Below are 18,542 nucleotides of genomic sequence, written 5' to 3'. Positions count from 1 at the left end.
CTTGCCACGTTGGCATACGCTAGTTTGCTTTTTGGGGTATTAAAGTGATCTCTCAGTAATAGCATCAATGTAACATTTGCATGGATCTCTTCAAACAAATACATGGAACAGTATAGAAGGCTCTGACTTTTACAACTAGAAGCAAGACTTCTCATTCTTACAGTAGTATGCAACACACTGGATTTTCAAACAGTGGTTATTGGTGTTGAGTCAGTTAATTTACCAGGGCAAAACGAACGTTAATTTCAGGCTGACATACTTGGTTTTGAAAATGGTAACTTGTACTGTTACTTGGCTGGCTCAGTTAGTGGATAGAGTTCATTGGATTTGCCTCCTAGTTTCCATGGCACTCGACTGCTGCATTGACTAAGCAGGGATAGCTGTTGAGACATTTCATTTATATTTTATTAACTAATGCACAGTGCACCTTGAATGCTCATATTAATATTGTTAAATGTCAGCGTTGCCTACAATTTAGATAGAGTAATGCTTGCAAAGCTCTCAGGAAGGTGAGCCATTCATTTATTTATATGAAAATATTTCCAAGCCATAGCTCAGTGATTTAGCGAGGAATCAGTGCAATATAATATAGTATAAAATGGCTTGGGTAAAGTGCTCTGATTGGCTGAAAAGGATACAAAACCATGTAATATGACAGTACAGCTGCTCGATTGGAACACAGCCTCATCACACAAAGTAAAAACAAAAGCAATTTTAAATAATCACACTTCAAGCTGCGTGCAATAATTTCATTACAACCACATGTGTTTTTGCTTACATAACATTGCATAATACGGAATGTGAGGGACTGGCTATTAGCAGTTGTTTGCCAGTGGAATTGACTGCCCCATATAATGAGGGATTACTAGTCGATATATCTTACGATAAACCCAATGTCATGAAGGCTTTAACCTCAGCACAGCTCAGCCTCCGGTCATGAAATTGACACTGACCTGTACTTTCAAAGGGTCTGTCTATCATTGTGATGACACTGACCTGTACTTTCAAAGGGTCTTTCTATCATTTTGATGACATTGACACAGACCTTTGCTTTCAAAACAGCTGTACTGTGATTTGACATTGATCTGTGCTTTCTCGAAGAAATAACTTTGTCTTTTTATATACAGTTGAACATGTTTAATATCACTCTGGTTAATATCACACCACGCTTATTATCATCACATTGTAATGACCCGACCACAGTGTAATGGGAGTCAATGGAAACAAGCTCCTGATAATATCACTTTGTTTAATGTCACTCTGCTTAATATGAAGGAAATGTAACAGTCCTACAATTGATTTCAGCTCCACTCAATATCACTTCAAAATGCTGCACCAGCTGTCCTGTACTATCAACACATTCTGTATACACTGTACTCGACAGCCGTGTGCTCACATGATCACCCAGCTTGACTCATAGGGATCACAAGTGTGTGTTCAGTGCTTTTTGATCATTGCATATTAAAATGAAAAAGTCTTGGAAACTAAAAGATTTAAGCAGTGTCACTCTGCTTATTGTCACAATGTATGCTCAGTCCCTTTGGTGTGATATTAAGAGGGTTTGACTTTTTTTTTTAAACAGAAAAATGGCTAGATTGTGTTGAAATACACCATTTTTTTATTATTTTCATTTTACTTGCAGTGCAGTTTAGTCTAGTCAGGGATTATACTGTTGATTAGCGGGATAAGTGTGTTTCCTTGTTTATGTATTGAAATAAAAGTGCAAAATACACAGTTATGACTGTCTGGCATCTGTCGTCTTAGTTTTGTTTTATGGTATAAAGAATTAGACTGGATATACAGAACGCTGTGTTAGACCTTTTGTGTGTAAAGCTCATTCAATCCAATATGATTTCCCCATGGTGTGGAGTTCATACAACAGGAACTATAAACACTGCTTCCTCTTCTCAGCAGTATTTGTGCTTCTGCAGCTCACACTGTGGCTGCAGTCTGTTGGCATGTTTATTTCTAGGAGTTTACTCTACGCGAGGTCCAGCTTTTTCTGATTAACCATACTGTAGCTTCAGGTCATTGGGCAGATAGTCTCGTATCTTATAAAGCGCTTTGTGATGGTGGTCCACTATGAAAGGTGCTATATAAAAAATAAAGATTGTGTGTGTGTATATATACACACTCCCATTGTAACCCTTTGCCCATACCGACCCTTACAACAGACGGGATGTGTACATAGTCATTGACTGGACCAGTGTTCATCTGACACTTTTAGTTTGACATTTTTGATCAAAATGGCCAAAAGAAAAATGTTGTTCTAATAATTATCCACACTTAGAGTTTAATGAACATGTACTTTTTTTTGCTATGCAAAGTCTATTTAGGTCACAGTCACATATCATATAGACAATATAGAAAATACATTTCTCAAAATATTATCCATATACTATTTCCCAAGCAAATGTGGTGGTATTCAAAATAAGTCAGTTACAAGAATAATATGATAACTGCTTGCCTGTGACCCACTCCAACTGCCTTCAGCTGTTTTACTGAGGGAGTTTAAATAGGGAGTTTGGTTATAGTTGCAATCAAACAGGATTCAGTTCCACCTGGAACAGTCTAGAACAGTCAGCAAACAGGTAATGGAGTCTCACAAGCACTTACCTAGAGAGGCATCAAACAGCAGTAAATCAACAACCTGTTACCTTCATAACACAGGAGAGTCTAATACCAGAAATTGTCTTGGTTTGTTTGTACTGCGCTTTTAGCAAGGAATATAAATGGGATTACAAAATCCAGTGGTGACCTTTGGTAACCATTGTTTTGAGCTCTAATGAGTTACCCAGTGATTCATTGTTAATATTTTAATAATTCCCACATCTAATGGATTTTTTTCTCCTTTGTATAGCTAACTACCTAAAAGAGACCTATATTATATTACATTATGGTGTAGTTTGGTTCTTGTTTTGTAAAATAGCTAAAGACTGGAATATACATGTTTGTTTTGGTATGTGATGATTTATGGTCTGCGATAGACTGGCTTCCTGTCCAGGGTGTAGTCCTGCTTTGCGCCCTGTGTCTGCCAGGTTAGGCTCCGGCTCACTGAGGCCCTGTAAATGATTAAGCGGTTAATGATAATGGATGGATGGATGATTTATGGTTTAGTTCTTCCAAAAAAGAAGGCTGCTGTGTCTTTTCTAACGAACATTGTTCTGATCTCACATTCACTTCCTGTTCTGCTAAAAACTAAGCGCTTCGATGCTGCTTGCTGCCAGTCATCTGCAGGAATCTGTGTAAAAGATCTTACTTTTGTTCTAACAAGAATGAGGGTTGGCTGTGCAGTTCTTCTTCTTGGTATGCCTCATTTTCAATGCAATGTCATTAGGATACAGGCACAGGGGGTCTTATTTTTCAGATGGTGAAACTGGCTGCATCTATCCAGACCCCCCCCCCCCCCGAGTGGATGTCTGCTGGCTGTGCTTCTGATACAGCCTGGTAAAGCCTCACACAATGATAATACTTTATGGAACCTTGCAGACATTCGGCAAGGCCCTGTGAGGTCTGCCCAGTTAAACACATGAGCCTTTGGAAAGCAGCCATGTCTAACAGCCTGTGCAAACAACACACACACAAAGCCAGCTTTGCAGTACTTGTCATGATGATGGATAACGGTAGCATTCGGTTCTTTGTGACATGGTTACATTTTAAGATGAAGCATTCTGTTTCAGGCATTGTTTTGACAATATTAACATTTTAAAAAAATATATTTTTAGTCAAAGCGCACTGCGGCACTGTTTTTATTCACCAAAAATAAAATAAAAAGGTTTACAAAAACAATGCTTGCAGAGCAAAGTAAATATTCAAACAAAAACAAAGTCACAAACACAAAAACTAAACTAGACCAATTCGTTGCTGGAGCTTCCAGCATTTGTAGCAGTTGTTTTGTTTTTTAGTTTCTCTGTTTTGGTTTCTCCTCTCGCTCCCGTTCCTCCTCTCGAACACCCACCCGGGACAGAACTGCAGGGTTTATATACTGGTGCAGTTAAAAAATAATTACAAACACTTGAACAATGCTACCATCACATCTGCCAGACCGTATCCAAACCAAACAATAACAAAAAAAAACATTGTATTTTTAAATAACACAACATCCATTCAAATCATACATTTAAATCGCCCGTTTAAAATAACTAATACATTTTCCAATCACCAATAAACACCAAACAGTGTATTTATTTACACGCAGGGCTTGGCCCCGCCCCCTTCTGTTTATGTTCAGGGCTTTTCCTCCGCCCTTCCACACGGCTCTACCGACTTCATTCTGTTACTGTATAATGAGACTGCCCCCAGTTCTTTATAACAAGAAGCGAGTGAGGGTATTAGAAGAGTTATTTTTCAAGCAAGCTCAGCCTTGGCTTTGTGGTTGGATTAACTTTATCAATCCCAAATGCTCCAAATCATTAGCATTCTGCTTGTTCTGATATTATTATTATTATTATTATTATTATTATTATTATTATTATTATCTTTACAAATGTTACTGTAAAACAGACTGCAGCGCCAAGTCTTAGGTGAAACATCCTAAACACAACTGTATTTTACATAAGTAAACTAAGAAGTAGAACCCTGTTAGAGGGCATCTCTACAGACAAGGTCAGCTACTAAGGGAATACCCGATGATGGAGTTGTTTGCAACTGGAAGCAGTGGTGTCATTGCTGTTTTAAACAGGATTTGTTTATTCTTTTATTGGGAAACACACTAACTTGGAGCCAGTTGACACTGGAATATGACACTGCACTGGTCACTGAAAGACTCATACTGTCTTGTAACTACGGCATTGTAAATGGGGTGCACTGTATTGTCATTACTTTTCTTCTTGTAATTATTTGTTTCCAGGTATATCTTGAAAGGCTCTTAACATATGCAGAGATTGATATCTGCCCTGCAAACTGGAAGCGAATTGTCTTGGGTGCCATCTTGCTGGCTTCAAAGGTGTGGGACGACCAAGCAGTTTGGAATGTGGATTACTGCCAGATCCTTAAAGATATCACAGTGGAAGACATGTGAGTTACTGTCCGCATACGCTCTGCCTGTAGTGACACACGGGAGCATTAGTTGCTATTCATTTACTATCCAAAGCAGGTCATAGATAATAAAAGTTCATATGACTTGTTATGCCTTCTCTTCACTCTCCTTCCTATGCTGCTTCTTCTCTTCACTCTCCTTCCTCCCATGCTTGCTCCTTCTCTTCACTCTGCTTCCTCCCGTGCTGCTCCTTCTCTTCACTCTGCTTCCTCCCATGCTTGCTCCTTCTCTTCACTCTGCTTCCTCCCATGCTTGCTCCTTCTCTTCACTCTCCTTCCTCCCATGCTTGCTCCTTCTCTTCACTCTCCTTCCTCCCATGCTTGCTTCTTCTCTTCACTCTGCTTCCTCCCGTGCTGCTCCTTCTCTTCACTCTGCTTCCTCCCATGCTGCTCCTTCTCTTCACTCTGCTTCCTCCCATGCTGCTCCTTCTCTCCCCTCGTCCCCCTGTGGTGGAACCAGCTATCGGTTATTCTCAAGACTTTTCAGTCTTTTACTGCTCTCTGCTGTCTTCTCAAAACCCACTTATTCATTCTTATTATTCTTCATTTGTAAATTTCTGTTTATATATCCTTTTTGCATTTTTATTTGCTCTAATTTTATAGTTTTATATTTTGTTTAATTTTCTGTAAGGCGCTTTTTGGATAAAAGCATCTGCTAATAAAATAATAATAATAATAATAATAATAATAATAATAATAATAATAAAATATAAACTGCAGTTGGATAAATAATAATAATAATAATAATAATAATAATAATAATAATAATAATAATAATAATAATAATAATAATAATATAAACTGCAGTTGGATAACTAAGTTATGGCCAGCAAACCATACATCTGGAGGGGAGCCTTTTTAGCACATAAATGTTTGACAAAATTGCTTTTGCTGAAAATGAATCCCCTTTTTCATCAATGTGAATAAAACAGCATAGAGAAAGTCAAGATACGTTCAATAATTTTGATCTTGTATAAAGGCTTTCCATAAACAGGGTTGATTTCCTTTATTTCTGTTGCAACAAGGGCTACAGCATAGAGATGCTAAAAGCTTTCTTTGTCTGCATTGTATAGTGAAGGATTGTTTTTTTAATGTAGATGTCAGATTGACTTTGAGTAAGTGTTGTCAATGCACGATACTTCAACCAGAATACTTCCACATTCCACATCATTACGTCCCTCCAGTCCTACCACGTCACTGGCTTTTATTGCATTGATTTCAACATTGCACTTGTCACTTCTAAGGCTGTCCATGGTATTGCTCCTGATTATCTGAGCGAGGCTGTTACCCCTACATTATGGCATGTACTTTAAGATCGACCATCTCTTGGCAACCCCATATACCTGAATATTAATGGTTCCAAAATGTTTAGCTCCCCTACTTTGGAATTCAATACTTTAAAAAGCCGTTGCTCCAAACGCCTGGTATGCTCAAGAATAAAGAATGCTTTATAAATTAACGTGGTGGCATGTGCCAGCCTCCTCTCTGACATGTTTTAAGAGGGATAGTTTTACCATTCTCTTTGAGGATCAAATCACAAACCAGAGAAGTAAATTAATGTATGAGATTATCTCCAAGTTAGACGCTTGCATTACGACTTCCACTCATGTCGGCTAGATTTAGCTCTCGTGTTGCTACACAAATTTGAATATTTGCATAGGTGGATGTCTTGTGCTGCTGCATGCACAAGTGCCTAATAATTATCATCTAAAAGTCTTAGGGTTACAGTCCCAGCGTTGATTTGAAGTGGTATGTCTAATGCAGAGACACTGATGGATGCCTTTGTCTCTTTTTATAAGTTAACTATTGGGCTGCTATTTGTGCCACTGTTTACAAGTTACAGTTCCTTCAGAATTCTTCATCCTAACCAGTGCATCACACCTGCTTTACTCAGACATCACTGTGTGGTGGTTGTCGTTTTTATCATTCAACCTACATCTAAGAGGTTTTTCCTTTGGTTATCAGGTCTAGGCTAATAACATACTTGTAGGGGTGTCACATTTAAAGTGCTTCATGTTTTTTTTTTTTTTTTTTTAATTTAGTTTACTTCTACTAAAGGTTTAACCCAATTGAAGAGCTATACATTCTTCACATGCATAAGCATGTATCAGAAGGCATCCTGATCAGTGTGTTTCTTCTCATTTGTTTTGTCTGCAGGAATGAGCTTGAGCGCCAGTTTCTTGAGTTGCTGCAGTTCAACATTAACGTCCCTTCAAGTGTTTATGCAAAGTATTATTTTGACTTGCGGTCCATGGCAGAGGCCAATAACTTAGGCTATCCCTTGGAGCCCCTAAGCAGGGACAAAGCACAAAAACTTGAGGTGAGGTTTTTTCTCTTTTTTTCTTCTTGTTGTTTTTTAGTGCTGGGTGATGTATGGGATATTTTACTAATATTTCCAGCAATGTCTGGTGACTCGTGAGAGTTTGGAATTGGAACGGTTGTTTACAGGGTTCCTAATGGATACCTTGCTAGTATATACATACAGCCCATGTACGGGGTTCAGGACAACAGAGACTGGGCTTTTTTAAAGGAATTGTAAACTCATTCCACACATCTTTCTTGTTTGTCACTTCTGTTTAAAATACACACGGGTCTCACAGGTGCTCTTCTGAAAGAAAGGCATGCTGCAGCAAACATTCTTTTCATTTTAAACATGACGTCTGCTGCTACTTTAGGTTACAGAAAGTTAGCAGTTTCTATGCTTTGTTTCAGTGCCTCCAGGTGAAACAAACAAGCAAATGCAACACTATCTGAAAGCTTTCCTTCTTGAACCAGTATTGCCATTTCTCCAAACACTTTATGCATTAAGCCCATGAAATGTTGTATGATGTTATGGGCTTTTGCAGTATCGTGAAGCAACATGTCCAGCAGTTAACCAGCACAATGCCAGCTCTGACCAGGATAAACCAGTGCTGGACATTGCTGTATTTCCCACCAGAGTAGTACTGCTGTTATTTGAACCTATTAGTGCATCAACTGCAACTCCACAGTGGTCTCCAGATAGTAAGCCCCCCTTTTCAGTGCTTCAGTGCTTTGTCGAACAATCTGCTCACTTTTAAGATGGGTCAAATCCTGGCTTCCGTAATGCATAAGAAAAAAATATCAATATCTCTTTCACCCATTCCTCTTTTATGCATACCGTGTGTGTATGTGATTGCATGTGCGTGTGTGCTCACATACCAGACCTTGTGGCTCGTCTTTCGTGCTTTGCTTGGCCCTCTTGGTGTACATTCAGGCATTGTGGTATTGGGAGTATAGTACACACTATAGAACCCTACACTGTGTGCATTACCTGCTAAGTAACTGAACACAGGCTGGGGGATATCATATATCAGGTGAAATGTTTTAGAACTGTGAATATGCTTGTGCAAGGCTAAGGGAAAGTCCGTCTTTTCTGTCCTTTGATTCAAAAATACAAACCGCTAACCAAGATCATGCAGCAGTCTCTTGACACAGGGGTGGTACCGACGGACTGGAAAATTGCAAACGTAATACTGATCCACAAAAAGGGAAACAAAACTGAACCAGGTAACTACAGACCAGTAAGCCTGACTTCTATTATATGCAAACTTATGGAAACTATAATAAGATCCAAAATGGAAAATGACCTATATGGTAACAGGGTCCTGGGAGACAGTCAACATGGTTTTAGGAAAGGGAGCTCGTGTCTAACTAACTTGCTTGATTTTTTTGAGGATGCAACATCGATAATGGATAATTGCAAAGCATATGACATGGTTTATTTAGATTTCCAGGAAGCTTTTGACAAAGTCCTGCACAAAAGATTAATTCTCAAACTATAGATTCTGGTATAGTAAGCAAACTTGTTAAATTTGCAGACGACACAAAAGTAGGAGGAGTGGCAAACACTGTTGCAGCAGCAAAGGTCATTCAAAATGATCTAGACAAGATTCAGAACTGGGCAGACACATGGCAAATGACATTTAATAGAGAAAAGTGTAAGGTACTGCACGCAGGAAATAAAAATGTACATTATAAATATCATATGGGAGATACTGAAATTGGAGAAGGAATCTATGAAAAAGACCTAGGAGTTTTTGTTGACTCAGAAATGTCTTCATCTAGACAATGTGGGGAAGCTATAAAAAAGGCTAACAAGATGCTCGGATACATTGTGAAAAGTGTTGAATTTAAATCAAGGGAAGTAATGTTAAAACTGTACAATGCACTTGTAAGACCTCATCTTGAATATTGTGTGCAGTTCTGGTCACCTCGCTATAAAAAAGATATTGCTGCTCTAGAAAGAGTGCAAAAAAGAGCGACCAGAATTATTCCGGGCTTAAAAGGCATGTCATATGCAGACAGGCTAAAAGAATTGAATCTGTTCAGTCTTGAACAAAGAAGACTACGTGGCGACCTAATTCAAGCATTCAAAATTCTAAAAGGTATTGACAGTGTTGACCCAAGGGACTTTTTCAGCCTGAAAAAAGAAACAAGGACCAGGGGTCACAAATGGAGTTTAGACAAAGGGGCAGTCAGAACAGAAAATAGGAGGCACTTTTTTACACAGAGAATTGTGAGGGTCTGGAATCAACTCCCCAGTAATGTTGTTGAAGCTGACACCCTGGGATCCTTCAAGAAGCTGCTTGATGAGATTTTGGGATCAATAAGCTACAAACAACCAAACGAGCAAGATGGGCCGAATGGCCTACTCTCGTTTGTAAACTTTATGTTCTTATGTTCTTATGTTCTTAAAAGTGATACTGTTGTGGTAAGATAACATTTGCATTAGAACTGAACTGTGATCTGTCTCTCTCACTTAAAGTGGGACTGAGCTCAAGTCTCCAGAAATAAGTGGTTTTGCTCTTTCACAGTATCATGAAATTGTCAGAAAATATGAAAGCGAGGAATAAGCCAGGCACTTGCTTATAAGCACAGGTGCAGCAGAAATAATAATGTAAGGAACAATGTACCTCCAAGCAGGTTATCAATGTCACCAGGACCCTGACACTAAATGATATTCAGCTTTTTTTAATACGTAGTAAAAGAAGAAAATGCAGACGTGAATACCATAGTTACTTTTAGATTTAAGCCAACATCAGACTAAACCGACACTACTTGTTTTTTCATTGTCCCTAATTAGGTAATTTCTCTCCAATTTGAAATGCTCTTTTGAATGTCACCTGCTGTAACTCGTGCACCAGCGCAGGATGATGGAAGGATGATCACCTCCTCTTCTCCCCTCTTTCGGTGACTGTTCTCCTGAGGACTGATCACAGATCAGTTTACATAGGATATGTGTCAGGTCTGATCCAGGATTAGATTCTATACAGGGACTGAAACTCTATATGTCTGCCACCGTTCTCTCATAGTTTAGCGGTGAGGGGACTCACCTGGTTACAGGCTGTCATCCTGTTGTCTCCTACACATTTTAAACTCCTTTGAGATATATATATATATATATATATATATATATATATATATATATATATATATATATATATATATATATATATATATATATATATGACACACACACAGTTGTGTGCAAATGCTTTCGAACACCTTACGATGTGCCATTTATATCCTTTATATACCTACCTGCATGAAAACTTCTGGGTGTAAGAATTTTAGTTTCTGGTCAGTATATCAGTAATATAGAAACATTAAACACTAATGTGTGAAAATGCTAGACCACTCTGTGCATAATTAGGCATCTTAAGCAATTTCTGAAAAGTCTCCTGCATTTTAACATTTGTGATTGTGTTTCCTTTCTTTTACTGTTTTAAATTAATTTCATGTGTAGCCCATTAAAGTTATCAATTAAATTAGACAATCACTAATTTGCCTATTGATCATTTTCCTAGATTTTCAGTAACAGTGGTTTGATTTCATATTTACAACAAATGAAAACAGAAGCAATATGGTGTTCTAATACATTTACACACATATATATATATATATATATATATATATATATATATATATATATATATATATATATATATATATAATATATTGTGTAAATGTATTAGAACACCATATATATATATACAGTACCAGTCAAAAGTTTGAGTACACCTGCTTGAAACCAGGTTTTTCATGATTATCTATGCATTTAACTGTATAAACTTGTCTATAAACACTTAATATTTCATTATATGATACGTGTACTTATATAAGCTGATAATCATAAGTGAATTGCATTCAGAAATTAAATTTTGAAATGAAAATGTAAATCTTGTCAATTTCAATAAAGTAGTCACCGAAAGCAAGGGGATTTCAGTCTGAAGCCCAAATCAGTTAAAAGTCTGAAATGTGTATAACATGGTGTTAGAACACTGGCCTAAGTATAAAAGTGTCTTTGTTAGATATTCTCTGAGTTAACTAGCATGTTACCTAATTAACCTTTTGTCACCAATTATTGTTAACAGGTGAGGGTGCATGATTACTATAAATACAGGTAGCATAGGCACAAGTTTGTCATTCCTGAATGTAAGGGAGCAGAAAATGGCAAAATATGCTCAGTTAAGCAAAGAAAAAAAAAGACAGTCTGTAATTACTTTAAGAAATGAAAGTCAATCTTTAAGACAAATTGCAAGAACTTTGCAAGTGTCTGTAACTGCTGTGGCCAAGAGCATCAAACGATTTGAAGAAACAGGCACTCATGAGGACCGAACAAGGTCAGGCAGGCCAAGGGTGACCTCAGACTCGGAGAACAAGTTCATTCGAGTCACAAGTCTGCGAAACCGGCGATTTACTGCCCCTGAAATACAAGCTCAGCTAAATGCTACTAGAAGTACAGATGTTTCAACATCAACTGTTCAGAGAAGATTGCGAGAAGCTGGCCTAACTGGAAGAATTGCTGCAAAGAAACCATTGTTAAGAGTGCAGAATAAGAGGAAGAGACTTGCCTGGGCCAAAAAACACAGAAACTGGACGTTTGAGGAGTGGAAGTCGGTCTTATGGACTGTGAGTCAAAATTTGATATATTTGGGTCCAACTGCCGAGTATTTGTAAGATGCAGATAGGGTGAGCGCATGAGTTCTGCTTGTGTGGTTCCCAATGTCAAGCATGGAGGAGGCAGTGTCATGGTCTGGGGTTGCTTTGCTGGTGACAGAGTTGGTGATCTTTACCAAGTCCATGGCAAGCTCAACCAGCATGGCTATCATAGCATACTTCAGAAGCATGCCATTCCATCAGGATTATGGCTAGTTAGGCAGTCCTTCATTCTTCAGCAAGATAGTGACCCGAAACACATCTCAAAGTTGTGCAAGAACTGTCTGGCGAAGAAGGAAAGTGAAGGACAACTCAATCTAATGACCTGACCTGCCCAGCCTCCAGACCTCAATCCCATAGAACTTGTATGGGATGAACTGGACAGAAGAGTCAAAGCAAAGCTACCAACAAGTGCCCTACATCTGTGGGAATTGCTGCAGAAGAGCTGGGAAGACATGTCGGGTGATTTCCTGCTGAAACTTGTTAACTGAATGCCTTGTGTTTGTGAGGCTATTATTAAGGCAAAGGGTGGCTATTTTGAGGAATCCAAGATTTAGAGACAATTTTCAATTTTCTTGAACATTGCTTTGATACTCCTTATGTTTTGTTTTTTATATTGTAACATGTGTTTTCATTTTCAAGTATTTACAGAAACGTATATGACGTAAAACATTGTCAATTATGAAAAAACCCAGTTTCCAGCAAGTGTACTCAAACTTTTTACTGGTACTGTGTGTATGTATGTATGTATGTGTGTGTGTGTGTGTGTGTGTGTGTGTGTGTGTGTGTATATATATATATATATATATATATATATATATATATATATATATATATATATATATATATGTGTCTATGTATGTCTCTCTCTCTCTCTCGAGTTGAGAATTGTAGTTTAGAATAGTCAGTCTTTGTGTTCTTAGCCCATGTTTACAATGTATTCCATGACTCATGCCATTCTTACATCATGCCCCCAAGGAGACTTTGTTTTTGTTAAAAAAAACAAACAAATAAAAATAATAGTTCTTCATATAAAGCAGTACACTGCTGTTACAGTTTAATCTAAACTCTCAAGTTTCTTATTTTGTAAAATTTAAACATGTCATTTTTTAAAAAATAGACTGGAGTAAACACTTTAAAAACACACCTTGTTGACTTTGCATTTGGCTTTATCCTTATTTTGTATTTTCAGAAAGGTGTCAGCCTAACTGCTTCGGCTTTCCTTTTCCGTGACGGATATTGTTCTTGCAGTCTGTACATCTTCTCCACCGCTATTCCTTTTTTCGAACACATCTTTGCAGTTGTGCCTTCACCGTTAAAACAATCTTTAAAATGGAGCACAAGCAGCTTTGAAAGATTAATGACGAGAGAGAGATTTCCATTTTCTACAGGGAACTGTTCTTGTGGGCTTTACATTGCTCATCACCCATCACTCATCTCTCATTATCCTCAATCTGTTGGACTGCTGTAGTAAGGTAACAAGCAAAGGTACTATAAAAACATGTAGGATTAATTCCTGTCTCATTCTCCAATCAGAGATCAGATGAAGCGTCTCAGTTACTCCAGCATCTTGATAGGTTGCTAGATCGGTCACATAACAGAGGAAGAAGCTTATAGAACAGGGGTGGCCAACCCTGGTCCTGGAGAGCTGCAGGGTCTCCTGATTTTCCTTTCACCAGAGTTCTCAATTTATTAATTGAACCAATTATTTTCTTAATTCGTCAACACTAACTTTTATTCAAGGTCTTTAGCCATTGATGATTTAAAGAGACCCAGAAAACCTGCAGGAGTGTGGTTCTTGAGGACCAGAGTTACCACCCCTACTCTAGAATGATCTAACTGCTGGAACATTCCATTGCACACAGATATGTCTCTCCGGTCTTCTAGAGACATCTTAGCCGTTTATAATGAGAATCTATAAGAAGGATTTCTTACTGTGACAGTATTGAAAGTGAATCTTTTGTCTGATCAATTGGTTATGCAAATCGCATCCCGACATGTTTTCTGTAAGGTATAAAAGCTGCTTCTCCCTGAGACTTTGATAGAGAGTAGATAAAATCCTACCTCTACTATTACCTGCTGAACTACGGCCCAATTTTTAAGGTCCAAACTCTTTATGAAGATTATAGCTACATGTGTTGTTCTTTGCCTTTGCTCTAGTTATTGCATCGCATTTCTTCAAATCTTGTATGTTGAAAGTCAAAAGCCCGAGCAAACCCCCTTAAATATCCTGAAACCTATTGTTTTATTAGAGTTCTGTTGCTTTAGTTGCTCTTGTGTATGTTAACTCGAATACTGTGTGTTCAAGGGGAATGTCATTACCTTTTAGGGGAATGAAGATTAAACAACTGTTTTAAGAAAATAAACAAAGCAAACATGAAAGGAGCGGCAGGGCTTTGTGCTGGACCAGAGCTTGTTTTAATTGCAGAGTTGCAATGATGTGTGCCCCCGTCAAAGGCACCATACTCAGCATTCCATTTCGTCAAGTATACTTCCTTCCTGCGTCTGACAAGATAAGAATAGATGGTGGTGCACTCCTGCTCTGTAACGATGTTTGTTCAGTTGTCTCCACCTGTTACTCAAAGCTCGCATGGGTTAACAGACACTGGTATTGCCTGCTGGTCTGAAGGTTGCAATATCATTTTAAAACTATCTGCTATCCCCTCGGCTTCATTTGTGGGTGAACTAAATCCTGGCTTAGTTTGTCTGTTTATTCACAAACTGAGACATGTTTATGTACTAATAAAAAAAGTATCACAATTGTTGTATGTTGTTATTTATTGGACTACCAAAACAAGTTAATTACATGTAAAAGATACAAGCTTTTGAGTCGTGATATTGGCGAGTGTGTTCTTGCCAGTTTGTTTATTGGTCTTGGTGCTTTAATTAACCATCTGTAATCCTCATACAAGCTCATTGAACCTGGTGTTTTCTGTGTGGTCACAATAAAAAAGAAAGGTGATGTGTACATGATACATAATTCTTTTGGGTTTTAAGAATTTCAGGAAAAGTCCTTGGAAATGGCTGCAGTGGAAATCACGCAAAATTAGCCACCAAAAACAGGCTTGCTCAAGAACTCATTCAGCACTGAGTAACTTTGCATCCATTGAAAAAAATGAACAAATACTGAGAAACATTAAGTCATGCTGACTGATCTCCTATTCTTCTTTTAAATCCTCCAGGCTATCTCTCGGCTGTGTGATGACAAGTACAAGGACCTGAGGAAATCTGCAAAGAAGCGCTCCACCAGTGCGGACAATCTGAATGTGGTTAGGTGGTCCCCTGCCATCATATCCTAGCGGTTCTTTATTGTCCATCCAGTTTTTATCTGGGAGGAAATGAGAGACCTTATCAGCTCGGCTAGATGCCTTTACAGTGCCTCCATCTTGTGCAGCACAGAGGGAACAGATTTTAGATTTTTTTTTTTTTTTTTTAAAGAAAAAAGAACTCGAACTGCTTGAACATCTTCCTTCGACTATGAAGAGCAAATGCAGCTGAGATTGTTGAGAATAAAAGAGAAAAAACAAAGAGAAGACAAAATACTGAGGATTAGAAGAATGGAAAACAACTGTGCCATTTTACATAAACATACCTTCCTGCATGTTGCAATGAGACTCACTGGGGTGAGCAGAGAGGGGACCGTGTGTTACACTTCATTTATTCCAATGTATACGTTTTGTGTTCAGATTGCATTCCTGCTGTAGTTTGCAGAAAGTCCTTTCTCATGCACAAGCAGTTCATAAACAGGTAACATCATTTTGTAGCGGTTGCATTCATTTTGTGTCTCATTAGGCATTCCTATCTTTCTCAGTTACACAGTCTTATGTTATACAAACATAGAGATGTTTTTGACCAGCATTGTTTAAATCTAATTTATCTGAATGTATTCCCAACTGTGGACCACAAACGAAAAAAAAAAATCCCTTTTCTTACATGTCATTTTATTAAATTTAGTTTATGCTTCTCTGATATAGTCCAGTATGTGTTTGAAAATGTTTCCAAGACCTCCTCGATGAACAGGCCAAAAAGTTTGTATGTTTACCATGAAATATTGGTGTTTAGCAAAGTATTTGTTTACTAAGACACCTATTTGCAAGTAATATAAACGTGATTTTTAAAAAATTAATGGGGTCCTTCATGTAATTTTCATGGACTTGTACTTGCTGGTAAGGCTTCTTTAGAATAACCATGAAGTGGCAAAATAGTTCCCAGACCCTTTATAAATCTTGTTTCCATGCTAACCCTTTGACTCGTGCTGTTAAATCCAATGCCTTTTGTAACCCCTTAACTTTGTGTCCATGAAAATCTGATCTTTTTAGATACTGAACTCTGCCGTGTTTGTGTGTGTTTGTTTTTGTGTCTGTAAGTGTGTTTGCAAGAAAAAAGTTACCCATGATCAATGAATAATATTATAAAAAGCATAAACATGAATTCATTTGATGGCTTAAGTGCAGATGTTTCTATTAAAAGGGATTAAGTCTGTATTTTATATTTTTATATCCACAGCATTAAAAAAAAGTTTCGACAGTGTTTGGTTAAGCTTTGTCAAAATTAGACAACTGACTGATTGTACTGTCAAAAAATAAAAGAAGTCCAAGGGACTTGTGTGTTGTGTCATAAAAATACCATCAAACTGGTAAACCATGGCACCTATGGAAGTAATTGTAAGCTGGGGCACTGAAAACCTCTGCTTTTAAGTGGGGGTACATTCTGATTTGAATGTGTTCATTCTGTGGAGCCGTCAGACACCATATATCAGAGAGCAAGTAAATGATTAATCCGTGCAAAAAAAAACGAAAAAAAAACAATGCAATGAAACTAAACTGCAAGAGGAGAATCATTCGGTCAGATTTGTTCTGAACAAAAGCAGTGACCATCTATTTCCACTTTCCACATTTTCCAGGGCTTCCACAAAGCGTGTTCAAAGTTGAATGAAGGGATATTTAAAAAGCCAGTCCATTCAGGACACGGGAGAGATGGAGAAGTAGTAGACGTCGTGTCCTCAGGTTTTTGCTTTTGTCGAATGGATCCTTACTATATTATAATGAATTAAAGGGTGAGTTTATGTACTGTAAATGCACATATATGCTTAACAGTAGTTACAGGCCACACTTAAAGCCGATGTGTAAATGTAACTTTACGCACTGCAACAGGTAGCAGTCAGCAGGCTTGGGGTGCACTTTTTGTTTAACAGTAGCTCAGTTGAAAAACGATTACTTGCTGTAGTTTTCTGCGGGCCTGAGTAACAGTATGTGTCACGGAACCCAAGTTAATAAAAATGCATATAAGCAGGTCCCCCAGCTGACTCGGGTTGTGTGGTGCGAACACATGCACTTGTATAACCCTCCTCAGAACCCACTACTGCAGAAAGGCTCCCCGTTTCAATCAGATGTTTGTATGTGAGCAATAAGAGGTTATGCTAGTAGTTTTGGGTCTGAAGTGCCCTTCCGAAACTCAGAATGCAGGTTTTTTGAAAGGCAGGCAGATTTTCTTTTTCTTTGTTATTGTTTCCATAGTGAATGTGCAATAGAAATGCAATTATAAACATATTCTCAAACCTTTTTTTTTTTTTTTTTTTTTAGAAGCAGAAAACCTGCCTGCTACGATCACATTAACAATTATTTTGAATTATAATGTTTTTATTAAAAAAAGAAGTGGGGGGGCTCCCGAGTGGAGTTCAGAATGCGCCCTATAGTCTGGAGGTCGCCGGTTCGAGTCCAGGCTATTCTATTGCCGACTGTAGACGGGAGCTCCCTGGGAGCGGCGCATAATTGGCCAAGCCCCTGTGGGGGCTTAGGTTAGCCAGGGTGTCCTTGGCTCACCGCACACAAGCGACACCTGTAGTCTGGCCAGGCGCCTGCGGGCTTGCCAGTAAGCTCGCCAGAGCTGAGTTGTCCTCCGACGCCGTAGCTCTGAGCTGGATGCACGGTGAGTCTGCATTGTGAAAAAAAGCGGTTGGCTGATGGCACACGCTTCGGAGGACAGCGTGTGCGCATTTTCGCCACTCCCAAGTCAGCGTGGGGGTGGTAACGGTGAGCTGAGCCTAAAAAATAATTGGATATGCCAAATTGGGAGAAAATAATAAAATAATTGGCGATTTACTAAATTAAAAAAAAAAAAAGAAATGGGACGCAATTTTATTCATAATGCGAGCCAGCCTTAAAACAACAGATGGTGACAGCCCCCCCCCCCCCCCCAGTATGTCCCATTAGCTCTATGTTTTGTCTTTGCTGCTCACAAGCTGTGAATCACACAAGTGGCACCCACGCTACACAAATGAAGAAGTGGCTTCTCAATGATTGTTACGCAGATGTTTGAACTCGGTCATTATTAAGTACAAGTGTACTTTTGTGGTGTAATGAATTCTTTAAAGATTGTATATCCTATTTATTGTATGTATGTGCATACAGCCTGATGTTTATTTCAGATCTAAAGTGAATCCAGTCAAATCAGGATTAGCCTGGTTATCTGTGTTTTAGACCTGTGCACGGGACTCTACCTCCTGAATAGAGATTTTTTTTACATTTTTATTTTAGAATCTATGA

At 38.3% G+C, this 18,542-nt stretch overlaps 1 protein-coding gene across 3 annotated transcripts in view; it reads left to right on the top strand.

The window, feature by feature from the left end:
• Window positions 1-16,432, top strand: part of ccny (cyclin Y) — a 60,259-nt gene extending 43,827 nt beyond the window's left edge. For all 3 annotated transcript variants that reach the window (XM_041246929.1, XM_041246930.1, XM_041246931.1), the window contains 3 exons: window positions 4,850-5,016; window positions 7,195-7,357; window positions 15,180-16,432. In XM_041246929.1, the coding sequence (XP_041102863.1) occupies window positions 4,850-5,016; window positions 7,195-7,357; window positions 15,180-15,296 (447 nt within the window). In that variant the 3' untranslated portion in view covers window positions 15,297-16,432. The remainder of the gene's footprint in view (window positions 1-4,849; window positions 5,017-7,194; window positions 7,358-15,179) is intronic.
• The last annotated feature ends 2,110 nt before the right edge of the window (window positions 16,433-18,542 follow it).

The sequence above is a fragment of the Polyodon spathula genome, chromosome 4, assembly GCF_017654505.1.
Source record: "Polyodon spathula isolate WHYD16114869_AA chromosome 4, ASM1765450v1, whole genome shotgun sequence".
NCBI lineage: Eukaryota > Metazoa > Chordata > Actinopteri > Acipenseriformes > Polyodontidae > Polyodon > Polyodon spathula.
The sequence above is the reverse complement of the archived record's forward strand: the minus strand, read 5'-3'. Positions and strand labels throughout refer to the sequence as shown.